Raw genomic sequence first — 26,436 nt, 5'->3', positions numbered from 1 at the left:
TCACTCAAGCTCCATATGTGCAAAGAATTCAAGCACATCTGTCTTGGTTAAAATTGGCCAAAATGTTTCAGGGCAAGATCCAACCTGTGAATGTTGCAATCGAGCTCCAGCCTCACTGGTGCACATGTTTTGGCCATGTACCAAATTAACAGTCGGTAACTGATGTTATATACTATTTGAAATTGGAAGAAATCTAATTCTCACTTAGAGGATCTCTTCGAACGTTTTTTAAAACCTGGCAGGACCTAATCAATAATATTTTAGAACTAGCTGAAACACCCAGCGTTGCCCGGGAGGAAAATAAAGTTTTTTTTTTTTTAATTGTTTGAGAAAAACATAATTAAAAAAAAAACACAACTTTAAAAATTCAAATAAATTAAAAAACAATAAACCTGGGTTAGCCTTCCGGGTCCTCCCTACGTGGAGTTTGCATGTTCTCCCCGTGTCTGCATGGGTTTTCTGTGGTGGGCTTGCGCCCTGCCCAGGGTTTGTTTCCTGCCTTGAGCCCTGTGTTGGCTGGGTTTGGCTCCAGCAGACCCCCGTGACGCCGTAGTTAGGATACAGTGGGTTGGATAATGGATGGATGGGTAAAGACTCACTAATGTGCTTGTCTTGCTGTGTTGTATGTATGTTATCATCCAGATGACGCTCAGAGCTGGCCAACTGTATTTAATTTGAAAAGCAACAGGGGCGTGGCGCTGCTCAAAAATAAAGAATGCTGGCACTTGCCTGCTATATACTAGATGTGTAAGCCCGTGCTGTTAAAAGCGCATGATCCTAGAAAGTATTTAAATCGTCAGAACTACTCTGGGCATTTCTCTGCTAGAAGGATTAATGTTGCCAAAGTGCTTGCATCGTTTGTGCATTAGCAGCTAAGCGACTGTCTTTCTTAGGAGGTTCCTTTTGCCGGTGTACTGGCCTCGCTTCCGTATCCTCAGAGCTGGGGACCTCACCCCAACTCAACGTCTCACTTCCGGGCCGGACAGACACACACACTTCCACGCGTAGAACCTTATTTAATTTCAAAAGCCGCAGGGGCACAGTGGCACACAAATATAAAGAATGCTGGCAGTCGCCTCCAGTTCGCCCTCTGGTGTTCATACAGAGTGTCAATTGGATGATAACATGCATTTTCACGCACCAGCGTATGGGGAGCGGCTTAAGGGCCCGATGGGCACCGCAACAAGCCGTGCCGGTGGACAATGGCAGGGTACTAACCTCTCTTTGCTTGTTCCTTTAGAAAGACTGAAGCGCCGCCGCCATAAACAAACCCGGAAGCTTTCTGCTATCACCAACTTCTGTGGTCCTTTCTTTCCCCCTCATTTCATCATTTCCTGTTGCACCGTTATAAATTGTCCGACCTCCTTTGTTTTGATGTCTGTTTTACTTTTGGTAGAAAACACTGATGCTATTTGTTTTGTTTTACAGTAAATGGGGCCTAAACACCCCCAAACCTTTATACTTGTCTGTGCTTTTTATTACAGTAGTGTAATCGGCAGGATTGAATGCCCAAAATGTCTGAAGGACAGGAATTAAACGCGGTCCTGACCACCATGGCTAACAAGCTGCAAGCTCTAAAAGTGGATCAGGTTGCCACCAAAGCAGAATTGGCAGAGAGCAAGAGATGGCTGGCTGCAGCGGAAGCGGCGAATCCCAAGGCCGCTCGACCTCCACCTCATCCCATCGTGACACCCTCAGAGGTGGATGACATCGAGTCCGCAGGCGGAGTGTGCCTCCATCCTGGCACCTTATTTGAAGGGGCCCACGCAGCGTGCCTATCATGATCTCCCTGAGGAGGAGGCCGCCTAGTACGACCTCCTTAAGACCGAAATATTCAAACGCTACGGCGTAACCTCGGGCCAGCAGGCGAGGGAATGGCGGCTGTGGAAATTTGACCCCTACAGCCCAACAAGAGCCCAGGCGTTCGAGTTCTAGGGCAAGCTCAGGCGCTGGCTAAGGCTAGACATAAACCAGGCCTGCCAGGTAGTGGAACAGATGGCCTGTGAGGGGTCGGTAAACGCCATGCCGGACGATCTCACCCAGCAGGTCCGACGGCACTCTTATAAAGATATGAACAGACTTTTGGAGGTCCTGGAGCACCAACTGGCAGTTCTCCAATTTAGGGGCTCTGCTCGCGGGGTCCGACAGGGATGCGTCGCCACCCCAGGGCCCACCTGTCGGAGCCTCAACCAAAACCGAGAGAGAGGGGGACTCCGTACCATGCTGTTATAGGTGCGGTGAGGTGGGACACCTCCTTCCCAACTGTCCTCTCAACGCTGCGGAGCCGATGCACTGCAGCTGGGCCAAAGGAAAGAGGTATTGTGCTCTGTCCATCCCCTGGCAGTGGTGTTGGTATATTGACACTCGGTGGTGACACTGTTTGACTCCGGGAGTAACATTTCCATTGTTGCTCCCCGTTATGTTCTAACGCGACAATGGGTGGCTCAGAGAATGAACTTGACGTGTGTTCACGGGTAGACCAGATCATATAGGTCCACGAAATGTTACATCTCCTGGAAGGGGACGTTGAAACAACTGCTCTGGAGGGGTCGTGCTCCTCTCATTCCGATTCCCCTCATAGACATTCCATTTGAAAGGATCAGTGTCACTCTAGTAGGACCCCTGGAATTCAGCACGAGGCCATAAATATATTTTAGTTATTGTCCATTACGCGACCCGGTACAAAGAAGCGGTTCCCCTGCGAGTCACTAACACAAAGAATATCGGATGGGAATTAGTAGGGCTCTTCTCCCGAGTGGGCATACCTAAAGAAGTCCTGACGGACCAAGGTATGCCATTCACTTCAAATACATTCAGGGAGGTTGCCAAGTTACTCTGTATACCGCATTTTAAGACATCCGTTTATCATCCTCAGACGGACGGGTTAGTGGAAAGATTTAACCAGACGTTTAAACAGATGCTCCGCAAGGTAGTCAGTGCGGGCGGTAGGAACTGGGACCAGCTGTTACTTCTGGTGCTTTTCGAATTTCAGGAGGTGCCCCAAGCTTCTACGGAGTTTTCCCCTTTTGAATTACTGTACAGATGCCAGCCCCATGGCATTTTGGACGTCCTAAAGGAGGGATGGGAAGGTGAGGCACTTCACTCTACCAGTATTTTAGAATATATATTATGCGATAGATTGGGGAAGATCAGACCATCATTAAAGGACCACATGTCGACAGCTCAATCAGCGCAGGTGCGGTTTTATAACAGAAACACCTCCTTACGAGAGTTTCAACCAGGGGATCGAGTAATGGTGCTTGTGCCCATTTCCCACTCTAAACTCCTGGCCCATTGGCTTGTCCCTTATGAGGTGAAGGAAAGAAAAAGGCTCATGGACTATTTATTTGGCAATCCAACCAAATAGTCGACCAAGCAAGAGGGTGTATCATGTCAACCTCCTAAAGCCTTGAAAGGACAGGAAAGACCCTCCGCTTGCCGGCCACACCCTCTCCCTTTTCTCAAAAACAGCTGACCTTAACCTTGGTTGCAATCTGACACCCCTCCAATGACGGGAGCTTGAACGAGCAATCCTGTCTATTCCGGAAGTGGTCAGTGAGGCACCAGGCTGCACCTCGCTGATTCAGCACGACATAGTCACAGACCCGGGGTGGTAGTTAGGGAACACCCCTAATGCCTCCCAGAGGCAAAACGTGCAGAGGTGGAACTGGAGGTCCAGTGTATGATGGATATGGACAGCATTGAGGAAAGTCATAGTCCCTGGTCCAGTCCCATCGTCCTCGTATCTAAACCAGATGGGTCATGCAGATTTTGTAATGACTTTTGACGTCTTAACCAGGTCTCCAAATTTGATGCATACCCCATGCCCCATGTGGACAAGCTCCTCGAACAGCTGGGGACGGCCCATTATTTGACTACTCTTGACATGACAAAGGGATACTGGCAAATTCCCTTAATGGCATCCACAAGAGAAAAAGCAGCATTTAGCACCCCTAGTGGACACTGGCAATACAAGGTCCTCCCATTCGGACTGCACAGGGCACCGGTGACCTTTCAGCATCTGGTAGATAGAGTGCTACGGCCCCACCAGTCCTATTGTGCCACCTACCTGGATGACGTGGTCATTTATTCCGTCACCTGAGAGGAACATGTCTTGCAGGTTTACGCCGTCCTCCTGACACTAGCAAAGGCCGGGCTTTGGATCAACCCGCAGAAGTGTTATTTTGGGTTGAACGAAGCTAAGTATTTAGGCTACCTCATGGGAGGAGGGCTGGTGAAACCACAGAGGTCAAAAATCAAAGACACTATGGAATGGCCCCGTCCCATAGTCAAAAGACAGGTGCAAGCCTTCGTGGGACTAGCGAGCTACTACCGCCGGTTTGTACCTCGTTTTTCCAAGAGATCTGACAAGGAAACGGGCCCCTTTACATGTGGTGTGGAACGATGTTACGGAATGGGCATTCAGTGACTTGAAAATGGCCCTGACAATGACACCTGTGTTAAGAACTCCTGATTTCTCTCTTCCTTTTCTCCACCAGACCGACGCTTCAGACACAGGTTTAGGTGTCGTGCTGAGCCAAAGCGTCGATGGTGTCGAACAACATGTGATGTACCTGAGCCAGAAACTGTTGGACCGGGAGACCAGGTATGCAGCAGTGGAACAGTGGCCATCAAGTGGGCGGTAATGTACCTGCGGTACTACCTGCTGGGCCGTGAATTCACCCTGATGACAGACCATGCCGCCCTCCACTGGATGGCCCTCCAGAGGGATTCGAATACTCGGGTCACCAGGTGGTTTCTGGACTTGCATCCCTACAACTTCACTGTCACTTATTGCCGAGGTAACCTTCAGGCCAATTCTGATGCTCTCTCCCGGGTTCACAACCTCTCGGTTTGGGCTGCCCGACCTGATGGGTCTGGGCTGGTGGTGTTATTTGTTTTGCTTTACAGTATATGGGGCCTAAACACCCCAAACCTTTATACTTGTCTGTACTTTTATTACAGCATACAAGACTGCAAGATCACACCCCACTCTACCCAGAAGGGGGTGGGTTACAGGTTATTTCACCCTACATTATTTTTAGTCAACCAATGAGGAACATGTGTACCAAGTTTCATGTAAATCGCTCCAGCTGTTCGGACGTGATGCTGGAACATACATACACACATTGACTTTTATATATACTGTACTAGGGGGCTTTGCCCCCTGCTCGATTCGCTCGCCAACACCTGTGTTTGGTTTTCTGGATACACACTTTTAAGATTTTTTTTTTCTTTGAATTGTTGCTATTTCATTAGTTTCACTTTTATTTCATAACTTCTGTAAAAACAATATTTGGAATCTTTCAAGTCCAAATATGCTGAATCTTTTAAATGAGGTCAGTGAGACGTGTTTAATGACTTTGTACCATAATTCAAGATAGGCTTCTCTGTTTGGAATTTCAGCACAGACAAAACGATCTACATTATCAGAAGTTAAACCACATTTTTGAAATTTTCTGAGTTAAACTTCAAAGCCTTACAATAGTTACATACTTCTGACATATCACCTTTGTCCATATATTTGATCTCTATTTTCCTTTTCATTTCTGAGTAATAATTTCTCTTTTTTTGTGCTAATGCCATGTTTACTTTCTTTGTTTTGACACTGTCGTTTTTTTTCTGCTTTCATATTCTGTATCTTGCTCTGAATGTTTACCGTCTACATTTTTTTTTATTCTTTTGAATTCCAGTTTTCATTATCTCTGACCTGCTCTGCATGTGTTTGGCCCCCTTGTTTTTTAACCTCTTTATGACGTTTTACTTTCTTTGTTTTCTACTCTGTCTTTTATTTCTGACCTCGCTTTGTCCAGCTTTTTTTTTCCAATGACACCTGGTCCATGGTGATTATTTTCCCTTTTTCGAGTAATGATTTCTGTTTGTTTGTGCTACTGCGATCTTTACTTTCTTTTGTTTATACATTCTAATTTTCCTACTTTCATATTCTTTAACTTTCTCCACATGTGTATTGCACAAACATTTATTTTTTGAGCCATTCAGATTCCACTGCTTTCATAATCTTTGACCTGCTCTGCATGTGTATAGCGCCAACATCCTGATTGGACGTGCTTTTTTCAGTTCCACTTGTTCCAGGCTGATAATTACTTTCCTTATTTTCTAAATTTTCACCTAGATTATTCCTTTTCTTTTTTGCTCTTTTTTTCTCTCCAACGCTTTTGAGTCTCTTTTCTTCGTGCTGCTTTCTTCTTCACTTAGTCGTCTACGTTTCATTTATAACGTATTGTCCTTATATGCTTTATATACGCTGAGAGCCCTGGATCTGTGTATGCTCAAATCTTTTACATGACTGAGTGTCTTATTTGATATTGATTGTAAGTAGGGGGTGTCTTGCGAGAATCTCATGTTCTACATCATTGCGAGATGGTCCTGGGTCAATCTCTTGGCACAAAGTCTCATGTTTAAGGTCCCCACGAGACGCTCCGGGGCAATTCTCTTTCATCTCGTGGGTCTTTTAAGTGTCTTCTGTGATCTTAACGTGAAGATCATGTCTCGTCTCCCGTCTTTCTCTCCAGGATTTTTTTTATAACAGAGAGATAGATATGCATTTATATTGGGGGAAAAGACTCATGTCTCTCTTTTCTACTCTCAACAGTTTTACTCTGGCTGTTGGCCTTCCTCTTTTTCTCATGAGTGGAGGTTGAATTCAATTTAGTTTTGTTAAGTTTTTCTTGATTGTATGGAATGTTATATGCTTTTAATAAATTCAATCTAACATAAAGCAATGACAGTTGCAGTGAAATGAAAATTCCAGATAAAACCACAGAAGTAACTTGCGAAGACATAAAATCTCTGCTTCTTTCACAGATTAGGGAGCAGGCAGAGTAACTACTGCCTTAATACGAGCAGTGACATGTTCCCTTGTTGTAATGCCATTCCTTAGAAAAGGTACTACGGACGTGAGAGCTGTTGAAGTGGATACACTAGAAAATATTGCTTTTTATAGCATATTTTAAATAGGTTTTGAAAAATGTCATTCCTAAATGACTTGAATAAAATAGTACGTTTGAAAATTCATAAAGCATGACATGGTATTCATAGTGCTTAGTGGTGGTAATAAACATGTCTTTTATACATCCCTTACTATGATCTTGAATATGTACATCTAGAAAATCATATTTAATATATTGAGTAGAAAAGAGATGTGCAGGAATGGGTAGCTTTTCAATCCTATTTTATTACACACTTAGTTGTGAATGCAAGGAGGAATCCTGGCTGAAAAATTACACATTTTTCAAGAAAACTGCAAAGTGATTTTAACTCACCGCTTCTTTTCAAAGCCTTATACAAAAATTAAAAAAAAAAAAACAGACAAAAAAATGCTAGCCAATAACAGCTGACGGCTAAACAGGTTTAATTCTCTGATTCTGTCAGAGTAGGACATGACCATAAGTCCTGGGATGCACCTGGCTGGTCTCTCCACAGCTTCAAGTGCTATCCCTGGGCACTGCTACACTCGAGCAAATTTAGAATGACCAATCAACCATATATGTGTCTTTATAAGGTTGCATGGAAAATCCATTCAAGAATGTGTAAAGTGCACACAAAAGACAACCAGATCAGGATTAGAACCCAGTATCTTCACTATTACATATTTCAACATACAACTTGCAGGACATTTTATTTTCAGTAAGATGGCTGAATTTTTATTGAAAATATATTTTCTATTTTATTGTAATGCTTTAAGTATTGTATATAGTGCTCTGAGGTGGTAAATGGAGAGTGTGATAAAAATACACATTTTTCTCAGACAGTAATCTGCACAATACTAGGCACTTAGTTTTCTGCAAGGCGAAACGTTGCCATTGTGAACAGATTCACATTTTTGGATTTTTTATTTTCATCAAATTGTTTGGTTGCCAGCAAATGTCACTATGTTGTTCACAGCTCACAAATGCTTTTTCAAAATCCCAGTAATCACAATGTGTCAGAGTCAAAGACCATTTAAGTCTGCACCACTTTTTTCCCGGTATGGTCCGGAGAGATGTTTGCCAAAAGGTGGGATATGCTAATAGACGTTTCAGTCAAAGAATTATTTGGGTAGGTTGAAGAAAAAGCAAGAGTGTGGCAATGAATGCATTTTACACACTTGTGTAAATGTACACATTCTGTTGCTAAATTGAGGGTAATCAGAGAATTTTCCTTCACACTCTAAAATGAATGTCTGTGGTTGCTCTAGCAACTTACTGTATATGCCATTTTACTTTGTATTACAGCCATCAACAACAGCAGCAAAACAAGCGCCACTTACAGTTTGCTTCTACATTTTCCCAAATGACTGACAAGAGTAAATGTTAAGTTGTTTGAAGTGCCATTTGGTAACATTTCTCCGAATTTTCTTTTTCATCTTGCTGATACTTCTGGAGTATACTGATGTACTAAAATTTTGCATATTTCTAATAGTATTTTCTGCAATAATTTCAAAACAACCTGATGACTTACTGAAAATTATATTTTAATTAAGTATCTCATTATGCAACAGTGTTAAACAGTAATATTTCAATAGTTCCTCATAGCATTTATTTTAGGATTATTAGGTCCCCTAACCCCAAAAATCAGGGACCTCACCTCTGAGCCTGTACTCACATTTTGGTATTTGAATGCCACATTTTAGTTGTGCATACTGAAGAAATAACTGACCCAATATTTGATCTTTTACTGGGGTACAACATCTGCCTTTCTTCATGGTTTTGCCTCTCTCACGTAAGTGGAAATTGGAATCCCTAGCATCAACAGGGGCTTTTTGTTATTCAGGAGAGTTGTTGCAGTCCTCTATGCCCCCACTTGGTGAGGAGCACTGTGTAAGAACAAAGTAGTCTGTAGTATTGTATGTCTGAGGTGGCAATGATAGATTGGCCATCTAGCTCAGTGAAGACGATTACTTGTGTTCTGTTTTCCATGTTTTATCTTCCATTTCCATTTTTTGACACCTCCTCTCTGAACTGCCTTTCCCAAGATTTCTTCCATTATTTTCCCCTTACAAGTTTTTTTTTATTTCTTGTCTTTTAAAGGAGTGAAAAAACAGGACTATTAACTTACATTTGATTATTAGCCTGTTCAGTGTTTATGTCAGCCACCCTTATTCATTATGGTACACTTGGTTTAGTTATCTTCGCCTTTTACAAGTAATACAAATAATGCTTTGATCACTAATGAGCATTGCTACTTGCATGGTGGCATTCATGACATATACAAATTGTAAGTCAGTGAAAATGTTGACTGTTAAGCAAACACCTCAGTCTGCACTTCTGTTTTAATGTGCTCTGAATGATACTGCAAGTTTTGTAATTAATATATTGGAAGAGTTGGACTAAAATTATGGCTCCTAAAAATTCTGATCTAATATAATTTTGTGTGTGTTTGTATATTGTTAGGGTTGAAATTATTACGAGAGTTAGGCCACCAAACACTATGGCGGTTGGGAAGAGGAATTGCTGCACAATTAGTACAAAGGACAGAGGGGAGCAAAATAAGAAGCAGTGACATGCATAGACATTTTGGTTGTGTTTTAACCACAACAGAGAAACGTTTAATTTAGGGTCACAGATACAAGCAGGGGTCGTTACCAAGAAGAAAAAACAAGCAAACCAGAAAAGCTAATCAATTGAAGAACAAAAAAAGAAAGTTCTAGTGCCGTTAGAAAAAACAATATGAAGAATTTGAGCACAAAAGGTTGATACAATCCAAACGCAGTCGCATATGGTGCATAAATATCACCACTTATAGGGTTGCTTCAATAACGTCACATGATATACGTTCTTTCGGAAATCTGTTAAGTTACCTTGGCACACAAAATAATGGTTACATATGATATGAAAATCTTAAAATGGTGCAGTGCGTTAAATTCAAAATGGCATTGTGGAAAGATGCTAAAACTTTATGGCTTCCTCAGGAAATGATGTAGACCAAAATAAATGTCAAAATAAAATCCCATGGCTACAGAAAGCCCTGAATGTCTGCCAAGATTAAAAAAAAAAAAAAAATCCCCAAAAGCTGCATAAAAATAATGAAATGCATCAATAATAATAGAGTCATCTTCTCTTGGAGTGGTCTCTAAATGCACCCATTGCATCTTTGTGGAAACCGAGCATTAAATTGGGTCAACAACTAGGGCGCATGATTATCTTTATAACGAAACCAAGAACAATAACCCTTCCAGTGAACAAGGTACCCAAAACCAGACCCTTGACAGTGTGAATCCAGTAGTGTGGATAACAAATTCCTCTGAACTATACACCGTAACAGAATGAGATTTCTATGGAACATAAAAAGGGCTATATCCAATAGGCATACATGAAAAGTAGATTGTGCAGGGAGAGCTAGACTATAAGATACCACCCAACTCATCTTTGGATCACAGAGGGGCCAAAATAATGTGGGGCCAGTTTGCAGGATGGTACTCTCAGGTGTACATCATGAGTGACAAGCCAGACTCTCTGCCTGACACTGAACTCTTAAATCTAATTTTTGTAAAGATATTAGATCCCATGACTTGATTTGACAGGGATGATAAAAGCATAAGTGGGTAGTATTCTTGACTGTTATATTATTTAAGCCATGATAATCGATGTAGGGTCTTAAACCCCCATCCTTTTTTTTTTTTACAAAGGAAAACTCTGTCCATATCAGGTCATAAGGCAGTGTGATAAACCTATTTGCTAAATTCTCTTAAATATATTTCACCATAGCCTCAGTCTCAGGTTTCAACAAGGCAAAAACTTTCCCTATAGGAAGTGGGGCATCCATTAGCAGGTTAATAGTGCAATCACATTCTATAAGGTGGTAATTTTAAAGATCAGTCCTTACTAAAGACCTATTGAAAACCTTGACATTCAAAAGGTAAATATATGCAAGTTACCAAAAACATTTGGGAGTCGTGAGACTTCATGAACACAACTACTTTTATAAAACGTACTCCACTTAACAATCTCTCTATTAACCCAATCAATTTGGGGATTATGTTCCTTAACTAAGGCATACATAATGATCTGTAGAATTGCTGAGTTTAATACAAAAAAAAAATGAACAGACTCAAAGTGTAGCATCCCAATTTAAAAGGTAATGGGTGGTGAAACATATTCCAAACCCCTATCCCCAAGGGTCTTCCATCCCACTGAAAGCAACCTGGGTAAGAATCAGTAGAATCTTTCACAATGTATATAAATCTTGGGTGTGGTCAGCATCTTGATTGAAAATACTGAAACAAGTGGTTATTCATTAGGTGCTTGTTTAATTGAAAACAAAAAGTTAAGTTCTGAAGAGAAAAGGAACATTTCAAATTTGGTATAGGTTTTTTAAAATACACAAATAGGTTTAGTTTTATTTAAAACAGGAACTATTTGTGCAAGGTTAGAACATTAGAACAATCAAGATGACAACAGGCCATTTAGCACAACAAAGCTCGCCAGTCCTATCCACTTAATTCTTCTAAAAAAACATCAAGTCTAGTTTTGAAGGTTCCTAAAGTCCTTCTGTCTACCACACTACTTGGTAGCTTATTCCAAGTGTCTATGGTTCTCTGTGTAAATAAAAACGTCCTAATGTTTGTGCAAATTTACCACTAACAGGTTTCCAACTGTGTCCCCAAGTTCTTCATGAATTCATTCATAAACAACAGTCTTGATCCACTGTACTACCTTCATAATTTTAAACACTTCATTCATGTCACCTCTTAATATTCTTTTCTGAAAAGACTCAGCTCTTTTAATCTTTTTTCATAATTCAACCACTTTAGCCCAGGAATGAGCCTAGTCACTCTTCTCTTGACCTTTTCTAGCGCTGCTTTTAGCCTGGAGACTAAAACTGAACACAGTACTCCAAATGAGGCCTCATCAGTACATTACATAGCTTGAGCACAACCGTTGTGGACTTGTACCCTACATATCATGTTATATAACCTAACACCGTTGGGAAGTTGATAGCGTAGAGTCCACTATGACTCCTCAATCCTTCTTATAATGTGTACTCTTGATTTTTAAACTTCCCATTGTGTATTCAACCCCAGCATTTTTACTTCCTATGTGTAATACGTTACATTTACTGATATTAAATTTCATCTGCCACAAATCTGCCCAAGTCTGTATGCTGTCCAAGTCCTTCTGCAATATTTTAACAGATTCCAAATTATCTGCCAATTCACCCGTTTTGGTATCATCTACAAACTTAATCAGGTTGTTACTTATATTCCTATCATTTATATATATTAAATATATCATTGGCCCTAGCACTGACCCCTACAGAACACCACTCTTAACATCAGCCAATTCTGACAAGGTTCCCTGCACCATCACCCTCTGCTTCCTGTGCCTAAGCCAATTCTCAAATGCTTTCTGAACGTTAAGATAAATAATATAATATGCTCCACTTTGATCATATCCTTTTGTTTCTTCCTCATAGAATTCCAGAATATTAGAAAAACATCACCTCCCTCCTCTGAACCCATGCTGACTGCCCAGAACAATACCTGTACTCAGTCTTATTGTAGCAGGGCTACTTAATAGTAGGTATTTTTTTGAGTTTGTGCTGAGTCGTATTTTGTTTACATCGTCCCATTTACTATCGTATGTGTGTGTAAGTAAATGTTGTCCCCGGAAAACAAATGGAGAAGGATGGTGCAGGGAGACCGCGAGCCTGAGATTGGAATTTCCTGTTGCCACCAAATACATCTGGGATACTTGTTATATAAACAAATGGAGAGTAAAAAGAGGGGGAAAGAAAAGAAAGGAGAGACGGAGAGGAGAAAGGAGTCATTTTCATGTTCATCTTCCAAATCATCACCTGCAGCCACTGCGCAATTTTATTGTTTGCTTTTCATTTTCCAGAACTGCACTGCGACAGCCAGAGAGAAGAAACCACGGGGTTCGAATTTCATTCAGCCATTGCCAAGGACTCACAAGGTGAGATCGTTTTGTGGTTTTTCGGGAAGGAGCAAAATACTATTTCAGACAGTATTCATTTAATTTGGGACTTTATGGACTCATATATCACATCCATTCCAATTGATGTTTGTTTTGATCTGTGTTTTGTGTTCTGTGTGTATTCATTTATTGTTTATGGGCAATGGAGGACTTTGTATTTTCGTTTATTACTGTATATTCGAGTGTCTGGGGTAAATAGATTATATATATAATTTTTCACTGTTGTCTTTGGGATAGGGGGAATTGTGTACATATACATAATATTGAGTATTTGTCTGTCCTTGTGTATGTATATATATATATATATATATATATATATATATATATATATACACACACACATATTCGTTCACTTTCAATATACCTGCACTTGATTTTACATCTCTGATTTGCATTGCCTGCTATTTTGTCATTTGGGGAAAAAGGACTGTTTCTAAGGAGTATGGCTTGTTATTACCTAGAGAATTCTCAGGTTAGCCAAGTCAATAGTCTTGATTGTGTAGTTGCCGGTCTGGGTGAAGGGGTTGGCTGTTACATTATCCCTATTAATTCCTTCCATTAATTTTCCTGTGATGCATGTTAAGCTTACTGGCCTATAGATAATTGGATAACCATTTTTATATACCATGATAATAATAATAACATGCCATTTTCTAGTCCTTCAGAATTTTCCCAGTGCACAGCGACTTCCTACAAAGATTTGAAAAGGGTTTGTATACTTTTTTTACTCACTAACCTTCTTAAGAACTCAAGAATAAATATCTGGTCATGGTGATTTGTTTGTTTTCAACCTATTTAATCTAAGCAGTACTTCTCCAACTACAATTTCCAAATCACTTACAGCCTCCTAGTAGTCCCTGTTACTGATGAGAGGTTACTTGTGAAAGCCTCAAAAAATGCAAGTTTAGAGCACCTGCACATCCACCCATATACTTTAAATCATTTCTATACTACTGACAATACCTAATACAATGCAAATACTATGTAAACAGTTGTTATACAATACTGTATTGTTTAGGGAATAATGACAAGAAAATATTTGTACATGCTCAGAAGAGACACACTATGGGTATGCCAAACTACAGAGTATATTAGTAGAAATGTAACATTTTTTTCTTTCAGCACTTACAGATTGCTCTCTATTAATGAACTGACAAAAATACATACAATAAAATACAGAAACTTTAAAATGCAAGCACATACCTGTACATAGAAAATATAATAATGAATAAAGAAATTATAAATTTATTCTCTCTCTCTCTCACACACACACACACACACACACACACACACACAATGTGTTAATACTCAGACTGCAGGTGCTGACACCATGGTGGATGCTCATAAATACTGTAACGACCCGGGGAGCTAATGTTTTGGCTCTTTCAGTACAGTGTCATGCTGCTCAGGAATTCAGAGGCACCACACGCTCCCAGGTGGTTTGTCTCTTTATAACTTCATACACACTGCCCCATTCCACTGTACTATTTGGGTCAGGGGCAACCTGTATATTTCACTGTCCTCCCAGTTCTCTGTGAGCAAACCCAAGCTCATAGTTCAAATTTGAGACTCACCTGTGACCAAGTGTCCAACCCCGATGGGCTATAGCAAGCAACAGACACGATCAAAGTGCTCTGTAAGTGCTGTGTCTGCGCCCTCCTTTTCATGCCACACACAGGTCTGCATCATGCTGACTTCTCCCGGTATTCCTGCACTTGCAGGTGGTCTGCAGCCACCTGTACTGTAGGGGGTGAGGATTTTTAAGCATTGAAAGTTGAGGCTTCAAAATTGCAGATGCTTTAGTTAAAAACATTGTTACAGGATGCTGTTTGTTCTTTTTCTTTGCAATGTTTAAAAAATCTTGCAGTAGTTGTAGGTATGTTGTTATCCCTTGGGTAGGCAGGAGACTACAGCAGGGTATGCCTATACATCACTATATTTGCGTGGATACAGCATACTGCTTGATGCACAGCAAATTCAGATTCAGCCTTTTGGAACTTTATACATTTTTTTTTTCAAATACTGTATTTTGGATCCATGGTTGGTGGAATCCACAGATGTGAAGGGTCGACTGTATTTATTTTACAAAGCATTAAGACCACGTGTGACATGGCATAGTGGTTTGTCTGTAATCCCGATTTTAGAGTCAAATACTGGCCTCTGTCTGTGTAGACACATTCTTCCTTTGTCTGTGTGGGTTTCTCTTTGGTTTTATATCCAACAGACATGTACAGTGGTGCTTGAAAGCTTGTGAACCCTTTAGCAAAGGTTCACATACTTTTTCCACTCACAAATATGTAATATTCTATCATTTTCCTCAATAAATAAATTATCAAGTATAATATTTTTTGTCTCATTTGTTTAACTGGTTTCTCTTTATCTACTTCTAGGACTTGAGTGAAAATCTGATGATGTTTTAGGTATTATCAATCCATCCATCCATCCTCTTCCACTTATCCGGGGTCGGGTCGCAGGGGCAGCAGCTTAAGCAGAGAGGCCCAGACTTTCCTCTCCCCAGCCACTTCTTCCAGCTATTCCGGGAGAATCCCAAGGCGTTCCCAGGCCAGCCGGGAGACATAGTCCCTCCAGTGTGTCCTGGGTCTTCCCTGGGGCCTCTTCCCGGTTGGACGTGCCCGGAACACCTCACCAGGGAGGCGTCCAGGAGGCATCCTGATCAGATGCCCGAGCCACCTCATCTGACTCCTCTCGATGCGGAGGAGTAGTGGCTCTACTCTGAGCCACTCCCAGAAGACTGAGCTTCTCACCCTATCTTTAAGGGAAAGCCCAGACACCCTGCGGAGGAAACTCATTTCAGCCGCTTGTATTCGCAATCTCATTCTTTCGGTCACTACCCATAGCTCATGACCATAGGTGAGGGTAGGAACATAGATCAACTGGTAAATTGAGAGCTTTGCCTTACGGCTCAGCTCTTTTTTCACCACGACAGACCGATGCAGAGCCTGCATCACTGCGGATGCCGTACTGATCCGCCTGTCGATCTCACGGTCCATTCTTCCCTCACCTGTGAACAAGACCCCGAGATACTTGAACTCCTCCACTTGGGGCAGGATCTCTCCCTCAACCCTGAGAGGGCACTCCACCCGTTTCCGGCTGAGGACCATGGTCTCGGATTTGAAGGTGCTGATTCTCATCCCAGCCACTTCACACTCAGCTGCGAACCGATTCAGAGAGAGCTGAAGATCACGGCCTGATGAAGCAAACAGGACAACATCATCTGCAAAAAGCAGTGACCCAATCCTGAGTCCACCAAACCGGACCCCTTCAACACCCTGGCTGCGCCTAGAAATTCTGTCTATAAAAGTTATGAACAGAATCGGTGACAAGGGCAGCCCTGGCAGAATCCAACTCTCACTGGAAACGTGCTTGACTTACTGCCGGCAATGCGGACCGAGCTCTGACACCTGTTGTACAGGGACCGTACACCTCTTATTAAAGGGTCAGGTACCCCATACTCCCGGAGCACCCCCACACAGGATTCCCCGAGGGACACGGTCGAACGCCTTTTCCAAGTCCACAAAACACATGTAGACTGGTTGGGCAAACTCCCATACACCCTCCAGGACTCTGCTAAGAGTGTAGAGCTGGTCCATTGTTCCACGACCAGGACGAAAACCACACTGTTCCTCCCGAATCTGAGGTTCGACTATCCGATGGACCCTCTCCAGAACCCCCGAATAGACTTTTCCAGGGAGGCTGAGGAGTGTGATCCCTCTGTAGTTGGAACACACACTCTGGTCCCCCTTTTTAAAGAGGGGGACCACCACCCCGGTCTGCCAATCCAGAGGCACTGTCCCCGATGTCCATTCGATGTTGCAGAGACATGTCAACCAAGACAGTCCTACAACATCCAGAGCCTTGAGGAACTCCAGGCGTATCTCATCCACCCCCGGGGCCCTGCCACCAAGGAATTTTTTGACCACTTCGGTGACCTCAGTCCCAGTGATGGGAGAGCCCACCTCAGAGTCCCCAGGCTCTGCTTCCTCATTGGAAGGCATGTTAGTGGGATTGAGGAGGTCTTCAAAGTACTCCCCCCACCGACCCACAACGTCCCGAGTCGAGGTCAGCAGCGCACCATCCCCACCATATACGGTGTTGACACTGCACTGCTTCCCCCTCCTGAGACGCCGGACGGTGGACCAGAATCTCCTCGACGATGTCCGAAAGTCGTTCTCCATGGCCTCTCCAAACTCCTCCCATGCCCGAGTTTTTGCCTCAGCAACCACCGAAGCCACATTCTGCTTGGCTTGCCGGTACCTATCAGCTGCCTCCAGAGACCCACAGGATGAAAAGGTCCTATAGGACTCCTTCTTCAGCTTGACAGCATCCCTCACCGCCGGTGTCCACCAACGGGTTCGGGGATTGCTGCCACGACAGGCACCGATCCCCTTACGGCCACAGCTCCGGTCAGCCGCCTCAACAATAGAGGCACGGAACGTGGCCCATTCGGACTCAAGGTGGGAATTGAAGCTACTTCTGACAGGGGACTCTGCCAGCCGTTCCCAGCAGACCCTCACAACACGTTTGGGCCTACCAGGCCTGACTGGCATCTTGCCCCACCATCAATGCCAACTCACCACCAGGTGGTGATCAGTTGACAGCTCCACCCCCTCTTCACCCGAGTGTCCAAGACATATGGCTGCAAGTCCGACGACACGACCACAAAGTCGATCATCGAACTGAGGCCTAGGGTGTCTTGGTGCCAAGTGCACATATGAACACCCTTATGCTTGAACATGGTGTTCGTTACGGGCAATCCGTGACGAGCTCAGAAGTCCAATAACAAAACACTGCTCGGGTTCAGATCGGGGGGGCCATTCCTCCCAATCACGCCCTTCCAGGTCTCACTGTCATATGTAGCACAATGATATTCTTAAAGCACAATTAAAATTACTTATTGTCTTTAATCCTGAAAATATATACATACACAACAAACAAAGGTCTGTCTTACTGTTATAAATTTACATTTATTTATTACAATTTATACCAAGATGAAAAAAACAACATACTTGCAATGCCAGTGAAAAGATTAAATGATTTGTACATTATTGCTTGGACTGTAATAATTAAATATTCTTTTATTCTCTCTATGACAAATATGCATTTTAGTTTAGGCACACTTCATTCTTACAAACCACTGCAACCAGAAACATTAATCTCTTACTAAAGTATGCTGACGTGAGGGAGATTCAGACTTTTTTTGAAAATGTTCCCAGTATTCATAATCTTCTTCAGTGAGTGGAATGGCAGATGTCACAAGGTCATTGAAATTCAATGTAATGAATCGTGCAGGATTAGGATCTGAAAATGCTGAACAAGATTCCTGTGTGAAAAAAGTTAAAAGTCATTGGAAAAAATGAATCTGTAAAACTTGCACAAAACTTGAAATAATTCACAAACAAGTATATACAGTGGTGTGAAAAACTATTTGCCCCCTTCCTGATTTCTTATTCTTTTGCATGTTTGTCACACAAAATGTTTCTGATCATCAAACACATTTAACCATTAGTCAAATATAACACAAGTAAACACAAAATGCAGTTTTAAATGATGGTTTTATTATTTAGGGAGAAAAAAAATCCAAACCTACATGGCCCTGTGTGAAAAAGTAATTGCCCCCTTATAAAATAACCTAACTGTGGTGCATCACACCTGAGTTCAATTTCCATAGCCACTCCCAGGCCTGATTACTGCCACACCTGTTTCAATCAAGAAATCACTTAAACAGGAGCTGCCTGACACAGAGAAGTAGACCAAAAGCACCTCAAAAGCTAGACATCATGCCAAGATCCAAAGAAATTCAGGAACAAATGAGAACAGAAGTAATTGAGATCTATCAGTCTGGTAAAGGTTATAAAGCCATTTCAAAAGCTTTGGGACTCCAGCGAACCACAGTGAGAGCCATTATCCACAAATGGCAAAAACATGGAACAGTGGTGAACCTTCCCAGGAGTGGCCGGCTGACCAAAATTACCCCAAGAGCACAGAGACGACTCATCCGAGAGGTCACAAAAGACCCCAGGACAACGTCTAAAGAACTGCAGGCCTCACTTGCCTCAATTAAGGTCAGTGTTCATGACTCCACCATAAGATGAGACTGGGCAAAAACGGCCTGCATGGCAGATTTCCAAGACGCAAACCACTGTTAAGCAAAAAGAACATTAGGGCTCTTCTCAATTTTGCTAAGAAACATCTCAATGATTGCCAAGACTTTTGGGAAAATACCTTGTGGACTGATGAGACAAAAGTTGAACTTTTTGGAAGGCAAATGTCCTGTTACATCTGGCGTAAAATGAACACAGCATTTCAGAAAAAGAACATCATGCCAACAGTAAAATATGGTGGTGGTAGTGTGATGGTCTGGGGTTGTTTTGATGCTTCAGGACCTGGAAGGCTTGCTGTGATAGATGGAACCATGAATTCTACTGTCTACCAAAAAATCCTGAAGGAGAATGTCCGGCCATCTATTCGTCAACTCAAGCTGAAGCGATCTTGGGTGCTGCAATAGGACAATGACCCAAAACACACCAGCAAATCCACCTCTGAATGGCTGAAGAAAAACAAAATGAAGACTTTGGAGTGGCCTAGTCAAAGTCCTGACCTCAATCCAATTGAGATGCTATGGCATGACCTTAAAAAGGTGATTCATGCTAGAAAACCCTCAAATAAAGCTGAATTACAACACTTCTGCAAAGATGAGTGGGCCAAAATTCCTCCAGAGCGCTGTAAAAGACTCATTGCAAGTTATCGCAAATGCTTGATTGCAGTTATTGCTGCTAAGGGTGGCCCAACCAGTTATTAGGTTCAGGGGGCAATTACTTTTTCACACAGGGAAATGTAGGTTTGGATTTTTTTTCTCCCTAAATAATAAAAACCATCATTTAAAAACTGCATTTTGTGTTTACTTGTGTTATATTTGACTAATGGTTAAATGTGTGTGATTATCAGAAACATTTTGTGTGACAAACATGCAAAAGAATAAGAAATCAGGAAGGGGGCAAATAGTTTTTCACACCACTGTATAACTTAAAGTAATTTACTTGTTAAATGAATAACAGGTACAGAGACGTAGAATAAAACATACTTGAATGGTCATTCTTCTTCTTATTGTATGAGATATTTTTTTCTTTTGTCTGATATTTTGTAGCAAACAAAATTGATGTGATTTGGAATGCTAAACTAAAAGATGGAAGGAATACAGCTAAGTAAAAATGATTGTTCTAAACACAGTGAATAGTTGCAGTGTTGGCATTACCTCATTTGGGAACTTTCAAAATCATTTGCTTTTCATATTGTTACAAATTTTTTAAATTTTTTATAATTAAAATAATTAATAATATTTTATATTTTTTATAATTTTTTTAAATTTAATTATATCATCATGGCATTATTTTCTAGTTTGTCAGTGTTACTGGGTGTACAAGCTTTGGATACTCTTAAAAATAAATAGTGATTCTTTAGCATGTTTAGGGATAGGATAAACAGTTACCATTACGACCTTTTGACCATATTTTTTGATTTCATCCTTTGGTCTTAAAATCTGTTTCTGATGCTTGTTTTTTTTTTGTATTTGAACACTGACCCTTGCTAGTTTATTGATTTTTGGACAAGTGAAAATCCACCTTGGTCACAATAAGTGAAAATAGAAACAGTAATGAAAAACTAAAGTGTGGCAGTTAATTATGGATCTAAAGTATTACTTAGGTTTTCCCTAGTAAGTGGCTTTATTTTTTCCCTGGTCCCACTGAAGCAACAGTGTTGGCAGACACTGATACAGAGGCCTCTTCTACTCCCATGTATGCTGCTAATGTTTGTGTTAATGTCCATTCTGGGATTTCCAGGAATGCATGCCTTTTTTGTTTTAGTCATAATATTCTTATGGCTTTGGATTTAAAGAACTCACATGGAGGTACCTACACTGCAACAATTCCTACATTGGTAACAGAGAGGCTACGCGATCTAGGACTGCTATGCAGACAAAGTTCCACCATGGTGACATGTAGCTTAGGTGCCAGAGCTAGGAGGCACTGTAAGCGGTGCAAGAGGAAGCGAAGCATGGTAAGCAATCGGGAGTCCACTGTAGGATGAAGGCCAAGTCTAGCAAATGAGCTCCCATCATTGCTACTGGCCAACGTACGCTCTCTGCAAAATAAGATGGACTATCTGAGACTCCAATTCAACACCCAGTCCAGAACGATAACTTATTGCATGTTTATTTTCTTGGAACACGGTTACAGAACAATGTCCCTGACTCAGCTATTCAGCTACGAGGACTAACATTTCATGCAGACAGAGGCCTTACTTCCTTCCTGTAAGACTCGCGGTGGGGGACTCTGTTTATGTAAACAATGACTGGTGTGTCGATGCCTTGGCAGTCTCAACTTTTTGCTCACTGCAGCTGGAGTTTTTAGTGGTGAAATGCTGGCTGATTTATCAGCCAAGAGTATATAGTTGTTGCAGTGTGCATCCCCCCCACTGCAAATACAAATTAGGTGCTATGCGGGCTACATGACATCATTAGTGAGCAGTAAACGGCCCATCCCGACAGCTTTTTTTTTATCATTGCTGGCAATTTCAACCATGTCAACTTAAAAACTATGCAACCAAAGTTTTATGAGCATGTTTACTTTTTCACAAGGGGTGAAAGTATGCTGGACATTTTTTACACAAAGATTAAAGATTCTCACAAGGCTGTAACCTGCCCCTATTTGGGATTCTCAGACCACCTCTTTGTCATGCTGGTTCCAACATACAGGTCACTGCTGAAACAATCCAGGCAAGTACAAAGAACTATCAAAGTCTGGCCTTAAAGAGCCAACTCAGCAATGCAGGACTGTTTTGAATGTAATGAATGGTGCTCCATCTGGACCCTGCCAATGTAAGGTGGGCACTTTACAGAGTCAATCCATGGAAAGCTGAAGGACCAGACAAAATGCCTGAGTGTGTGCTTATAGACTGGCCTGACCAACTAGCTGATGTCCTCATAGAAATCTTTAAAATCTCTTTGAGCAGGCCGTGGTTCCCACGTGCTTCAAAAAGATCACTAACATTCCAGAACCAAAGAAGTCAACAGTGACATGTCATAATATATATCACAATGTAGCACTGACTCCCATCGTTATGAAATGCTTCGAGCAGTTGGACACATCAACTCTATCCTCTCCACCTCTCTGGACCCACTCCAGTTTGCTTACTGACCGAATTGCTCCACTGATGAAGCCATTTCCTATAACTTGCATGCTGTACTGCTTCACCTGAACACCAGGGATATGTATGTCAGCTTGCTATTTCAGCTCACCGTAAAACTCGATTATTCCCCAGCAGTTGGTGAGAAAACTCACTCTGCTGGGCCTTGACACTCCTCTGTGTAACTGGATTATGGGCTTTTTAATAGAGGCCACAGTCAGTGGGCATTGGCAGTAGAACATCTAATACCATCAGGCTGTTATTTCAGATGACCTCTCCTGGATACTCAACACCATCTCTGGTGTCAAGAAGGTACAAACCAGTATTACCACCTGTTACAGAGGAACTGTGGAAAGCATTTTGACAAACTCTATCAGCGTGTGGTTTGGGAATGGCAAAGTACAATAGCGCCAAGACTTTGCAGCGTGTATTGGCGACCACTGAGATGATCATAGATGTCTCCCTATCCTCAATCCAAGATATCTGTCAGACATGTTGCCTGCATACAGCCTATGCAATTGTGAAAGATGTCTTTCACCTGTCACATGCATTGTTTGACCTCCTGCCATCAGGTAGAAGATACCTGAACCACCTCAGCCAGGTCCTATAACAGCTTTTTTTCTCAAGCTGTCAGACTTTTGAACCCCAACATGTCTCCAGTACCACACCACTATAACATTCCCTCAATTATGTCACGTTGCACTCTGAACTTTAATATGGATATTGAGCATTGTTCAAGATTTATGGTCCTGCACCTTTTGTCTTATTATATTGTATTGTTATGGTGTATGTTAAATGTATGTTGTTTTGCCTGTGCAACAGGAACTATAAGGGACGAAATGTAGTTCAATCATATACTATGTCAATGAATTACAATAAAATCAAGCTGAGTTGAGAACAGTTCCTTTTCACTGTATATTCTAGTTGTCTTCCAAATATACTGTCTGCATGAGCTGTCTACTAAAGAATTCTACTGCATTCCTGACTCAAAACTCATCTTCTTCTTGCAAAGAGCAGCCATTTATAACCTTGATTGGTTTACACCAGACAAAAATGTCCAGATGACCCTCCTACTTTCATAGAACAGCAGGGAGCATATTAACTTCTTAGCTTACCAGCAGGTTTGATTCAATAGCATGTCATCTGGCAGCACCCAATGTCTCACACAATAACTAGGGTTCTTCATTCAATATAAGACTGTTAATTAATTGATCGGTGCACCCAAACTGTTAAACTGGGATGGAGAGTTGCTGACCTCTTCTGGTTAATGTGTCTGTTCTGCCTTGGAATGGCAGACTAGTATGGTGGTCCCCAAATTTAACAAGGGTGACCATAGGGTGTGTTTCAATTACAGAAGAATCAAATTCCTCAGCCTGCAAGGTAAGGCATATGCAAGGGTGCAGGAAGGAAGACTCCATTCGATGATTGAGCCAAAGATATAGGAGGAATGATGTGGATTCAGTGGTGGCTGTAGAACAGAAGACCAGCTCTTCTCCGTGATGCAGCTACTGAAGGATGCATGGAAATATAATAACCAAGTTTTGTAGATTTGGAAAAAGCACATGACTGTGTCCTTTGGAACAGTAGGAGGTGCTGTAGGTATATGGGGTAACAGGGCTGCTCTTGCATGCAATTCACTCCCTATATGAGTGCAGTGAGACCTGTGACTAAATATAATTGGCGTAACGTTGAATTCATTCATTGTGGTGTTGGGCTCCATCAAGGCTGTGTCTTATTACCACTCCTGTTTGTGGTTTTCTTGAACAGGATATCAAGGTACTTTATGTAGAAAGACTAAGACCTTACGCATGCACTTTAATGATTCACTAAAGCAATGTGAAGCAGCTGGGATGAGCCTCAGCACCTTTAAGAGTCTGAGGACATGGTTCTCTCTCTGTAAAGAGTGGATTGCTCTTTCCAGGTGATGGCAGAACAAATGCCCTTAATTAGATTAATACAGAAGTTCAATTACCTCAGAATCTTATTCACGAGTAATAGAAAAAGGCAACATGAAATTGACATGCAGAATAGAGTGGCAGCAGCTGTTCTGGCAGTGCTGTATTGGACAATTTTGGTGAAGTGGGAGTGAAATCTAAAGACAAATTTCTCAGTTTGCTGGTTGATCTACATCCTTACCCCTGGTCAAGAGCTGTGGGTAATGTCTGAATGAATCAGATCATGAGTACAAGCGGCTGAAATCAGGTTTCTTTACAGGATGGCTGGCTCGACACTCTGTGTCAGGGTGAGAAGCTCAGTGATTTAGTAGAGACTCAAAGTAGTGTTGCTGCAGATGTGGAATGAGAGGAGCCAGTTGAAGTGGTTTGGGCATGTCGTAAGGATGTCCCCGTGTGGCTCTCCCTAAACCTGTCTTGGGCACATCCAATTGAATGGAAACCCTGCAGAAGACCCAGGACACACTGGAGGTGTTATGTTTCTTGGCTGGTTTGGGAAAGTCTGGGAATTCTCCAGAAAGAGGTGTAATCTGTTGCTGGGGACAGGGAGAAATTAACTGATTGTTTAACTGATCAAGCATACCAATCAAAAGCCTTTACTGCATGTTTCATCACAACACTGTTTGCATTCTTTTTTTTAATGTTTTGTAAACCAGTTTAAAAGATTATGAGACAAGTGATAGAAGTAATAACACTGTAATAGTAATGATGATATGACAAAATATTACGAAAGGCACAATAACATTAATCAGAAGACACAATTAAGACAGTCTGGATGGGGCTCATAAATGTACTAACATACAAGGTCCTTTTAGGTAAACTGTGAAAGGAATAAACTTCACCCTTTGGTTGGCAGTAGTAGTCTCGGAGACCTTTACTAGCTTTTTAACAAGGAGAAGAGAGACCAGAGACCCAGTCTGATGCATGTACTGTATAGATGTAAAATGCAAATTTAACAATCTAATGATAAAGTTGAACATAAACTCTTTACTTACTTAAGTTCATAAAAACAAAGATATATTTTTGTAATACAGCTAATTGAATAGTTGGTTATAATGAAAGGAAACTAATTTGTCAGGAAAAATAATTAATAAAACAAACCACAACCAAAACAAAATATCTGTAAGAAGAGAATTTCAGTCATTGGTATATTGCTCATAAAACACATGACAATTATTTCTAAGATTGAAGCACAGCTCTATAAAACAGTCTACTCTGAATGACATATAGTGCCTTGTTCAAAACAAAACCTTTATATTTTACTCAACTTCTGCAATATATTCCCTCCTACCTCAGAGAAAAAAAAACAATCCAGCTTACTACCTTTGGCAAAAACTGCTTATTCTCCTTATTCCCTGCAACCTGTAACACAGCTCCAGTCTCTCTCTGACTTTTGGGAATGGCTCTGCTCCTCTTCCCTGCTACCATATACAACAAACCATGAAAACAACAAGCAGGAGGTGTAGGTATTGGTGAGATGCAGCCATCAGTTATAACCAAAACAATATGCACATTGGCAACCATCAGTATTTTTTAATTCTACCCATTTCATCTGTGTGTTTATGTAGGCGGGAATACATTTTAGCAAGTCAATTGCATTAATTTGCTGCATGAAAAGATGAAACACTCCAGCATTCATACTTCCAAAGCTGTTTTGCTTAAGTACCATTTTTATACAATCTATATGTTTCATACTTAGTGGTTGCAGAAAAAGATGCTTAAATGTTTAGGAAGTAAACAAACATTTAAAAGTAGTATATACTTTATTTATCATTTAAACTTTTGGTGCTATTTAACTATTACATTGTGTATTTAAATGCACCAGTTGTAGGGTGAAGGAATATCTTTTCTATCATTTTAATCATTAATGAAAGCTGTTAATATATTTTGAGAAACTTTTCCATTTAAGTTTAAACACATATTTAGGCAAAAAGAGATAATAATGCTTAATACACTATCTTTATCATAATAATATAGTGCACACTTGTCCTGGTGACCTGCTCAACTTTTAAAACTTACTGGCTGTGAGCTATGAGAGAATTATAAAGAGATAGTTTAGCCTCTGGGTCTTTTGGCCAAAATAATGCATGTTAATTTATTTCTGGTTTACTTTTAGGAAGTGTCTTCATTTTTCACTTACTTTTGGGTTTTGAAGTATGAGAAATGCAAATTTATTATTTTATTGTACTTTTAAGCCTTGTTTTGAATTAAGTTATTTAACCGTTTTTTTTTAAACATGAGTGCCGCTAATAATATATTTCATACAGTATTAAGGACAGTGCCCATGCACTCCCTGGTTGACCAAGATTTTGTATACATATCAAACATTTTTGCAGTGGTTATTT

The 26,436-nt window shown here is 41.2% G+C and overlaps 1 protein-coding gene across 4 annotated transcripts in view; it reads right to left on the bottom strand.

Moving 5' to 3' along the window:
• Positions 1-17,904: 17,904 nt before the first annotated feature.
• The window catches only part of aasdhppt (aminoadipate-semialdehyde dehydrogenase-phosphopantetheinyl transferase), a 73,026-nt gene continuing 64,494 nt past the window's right edge, over positions 17,905-26,436 (bottom strand). Inside the window, exon 7 of one of the 4 annotated variants that reach the window (XM_039744189.1) lies at positions 17,905-18,276. In XM_039744189.1, the coding sequence (XP_039600123.1) occupies positions 18,106-18,276 (171 nt within the window). In that variant the 3' untranslated portion in view covers positions 17,905-18,105. The remainder of the gene's footprint in view (positions 18,277-26,436) is intronic. The other 3 variants (XM_039744190.1, XM_039744191.1, XM_039744192.1) reach the window with 3 other exon arrangements.

This window comes from Polypterus senegalus, chromosome 2, assembly GCF_016835505.1.
Source record: "Polypterus senegalus isolate Bchr_013 chromosome 2, ASM1683550v1, whole genome shotgun sequence".
NCBI lineage: Eukaryota > Metazoa > Chordata > Cladistia > Polypteriformes > Polypteridae > Polypterus > Polypterus senegalus.
Note: the sequence above shows the minus strand (reverse complement) of the source record. Positions and strands in the feature narration are given on the sequence as shown.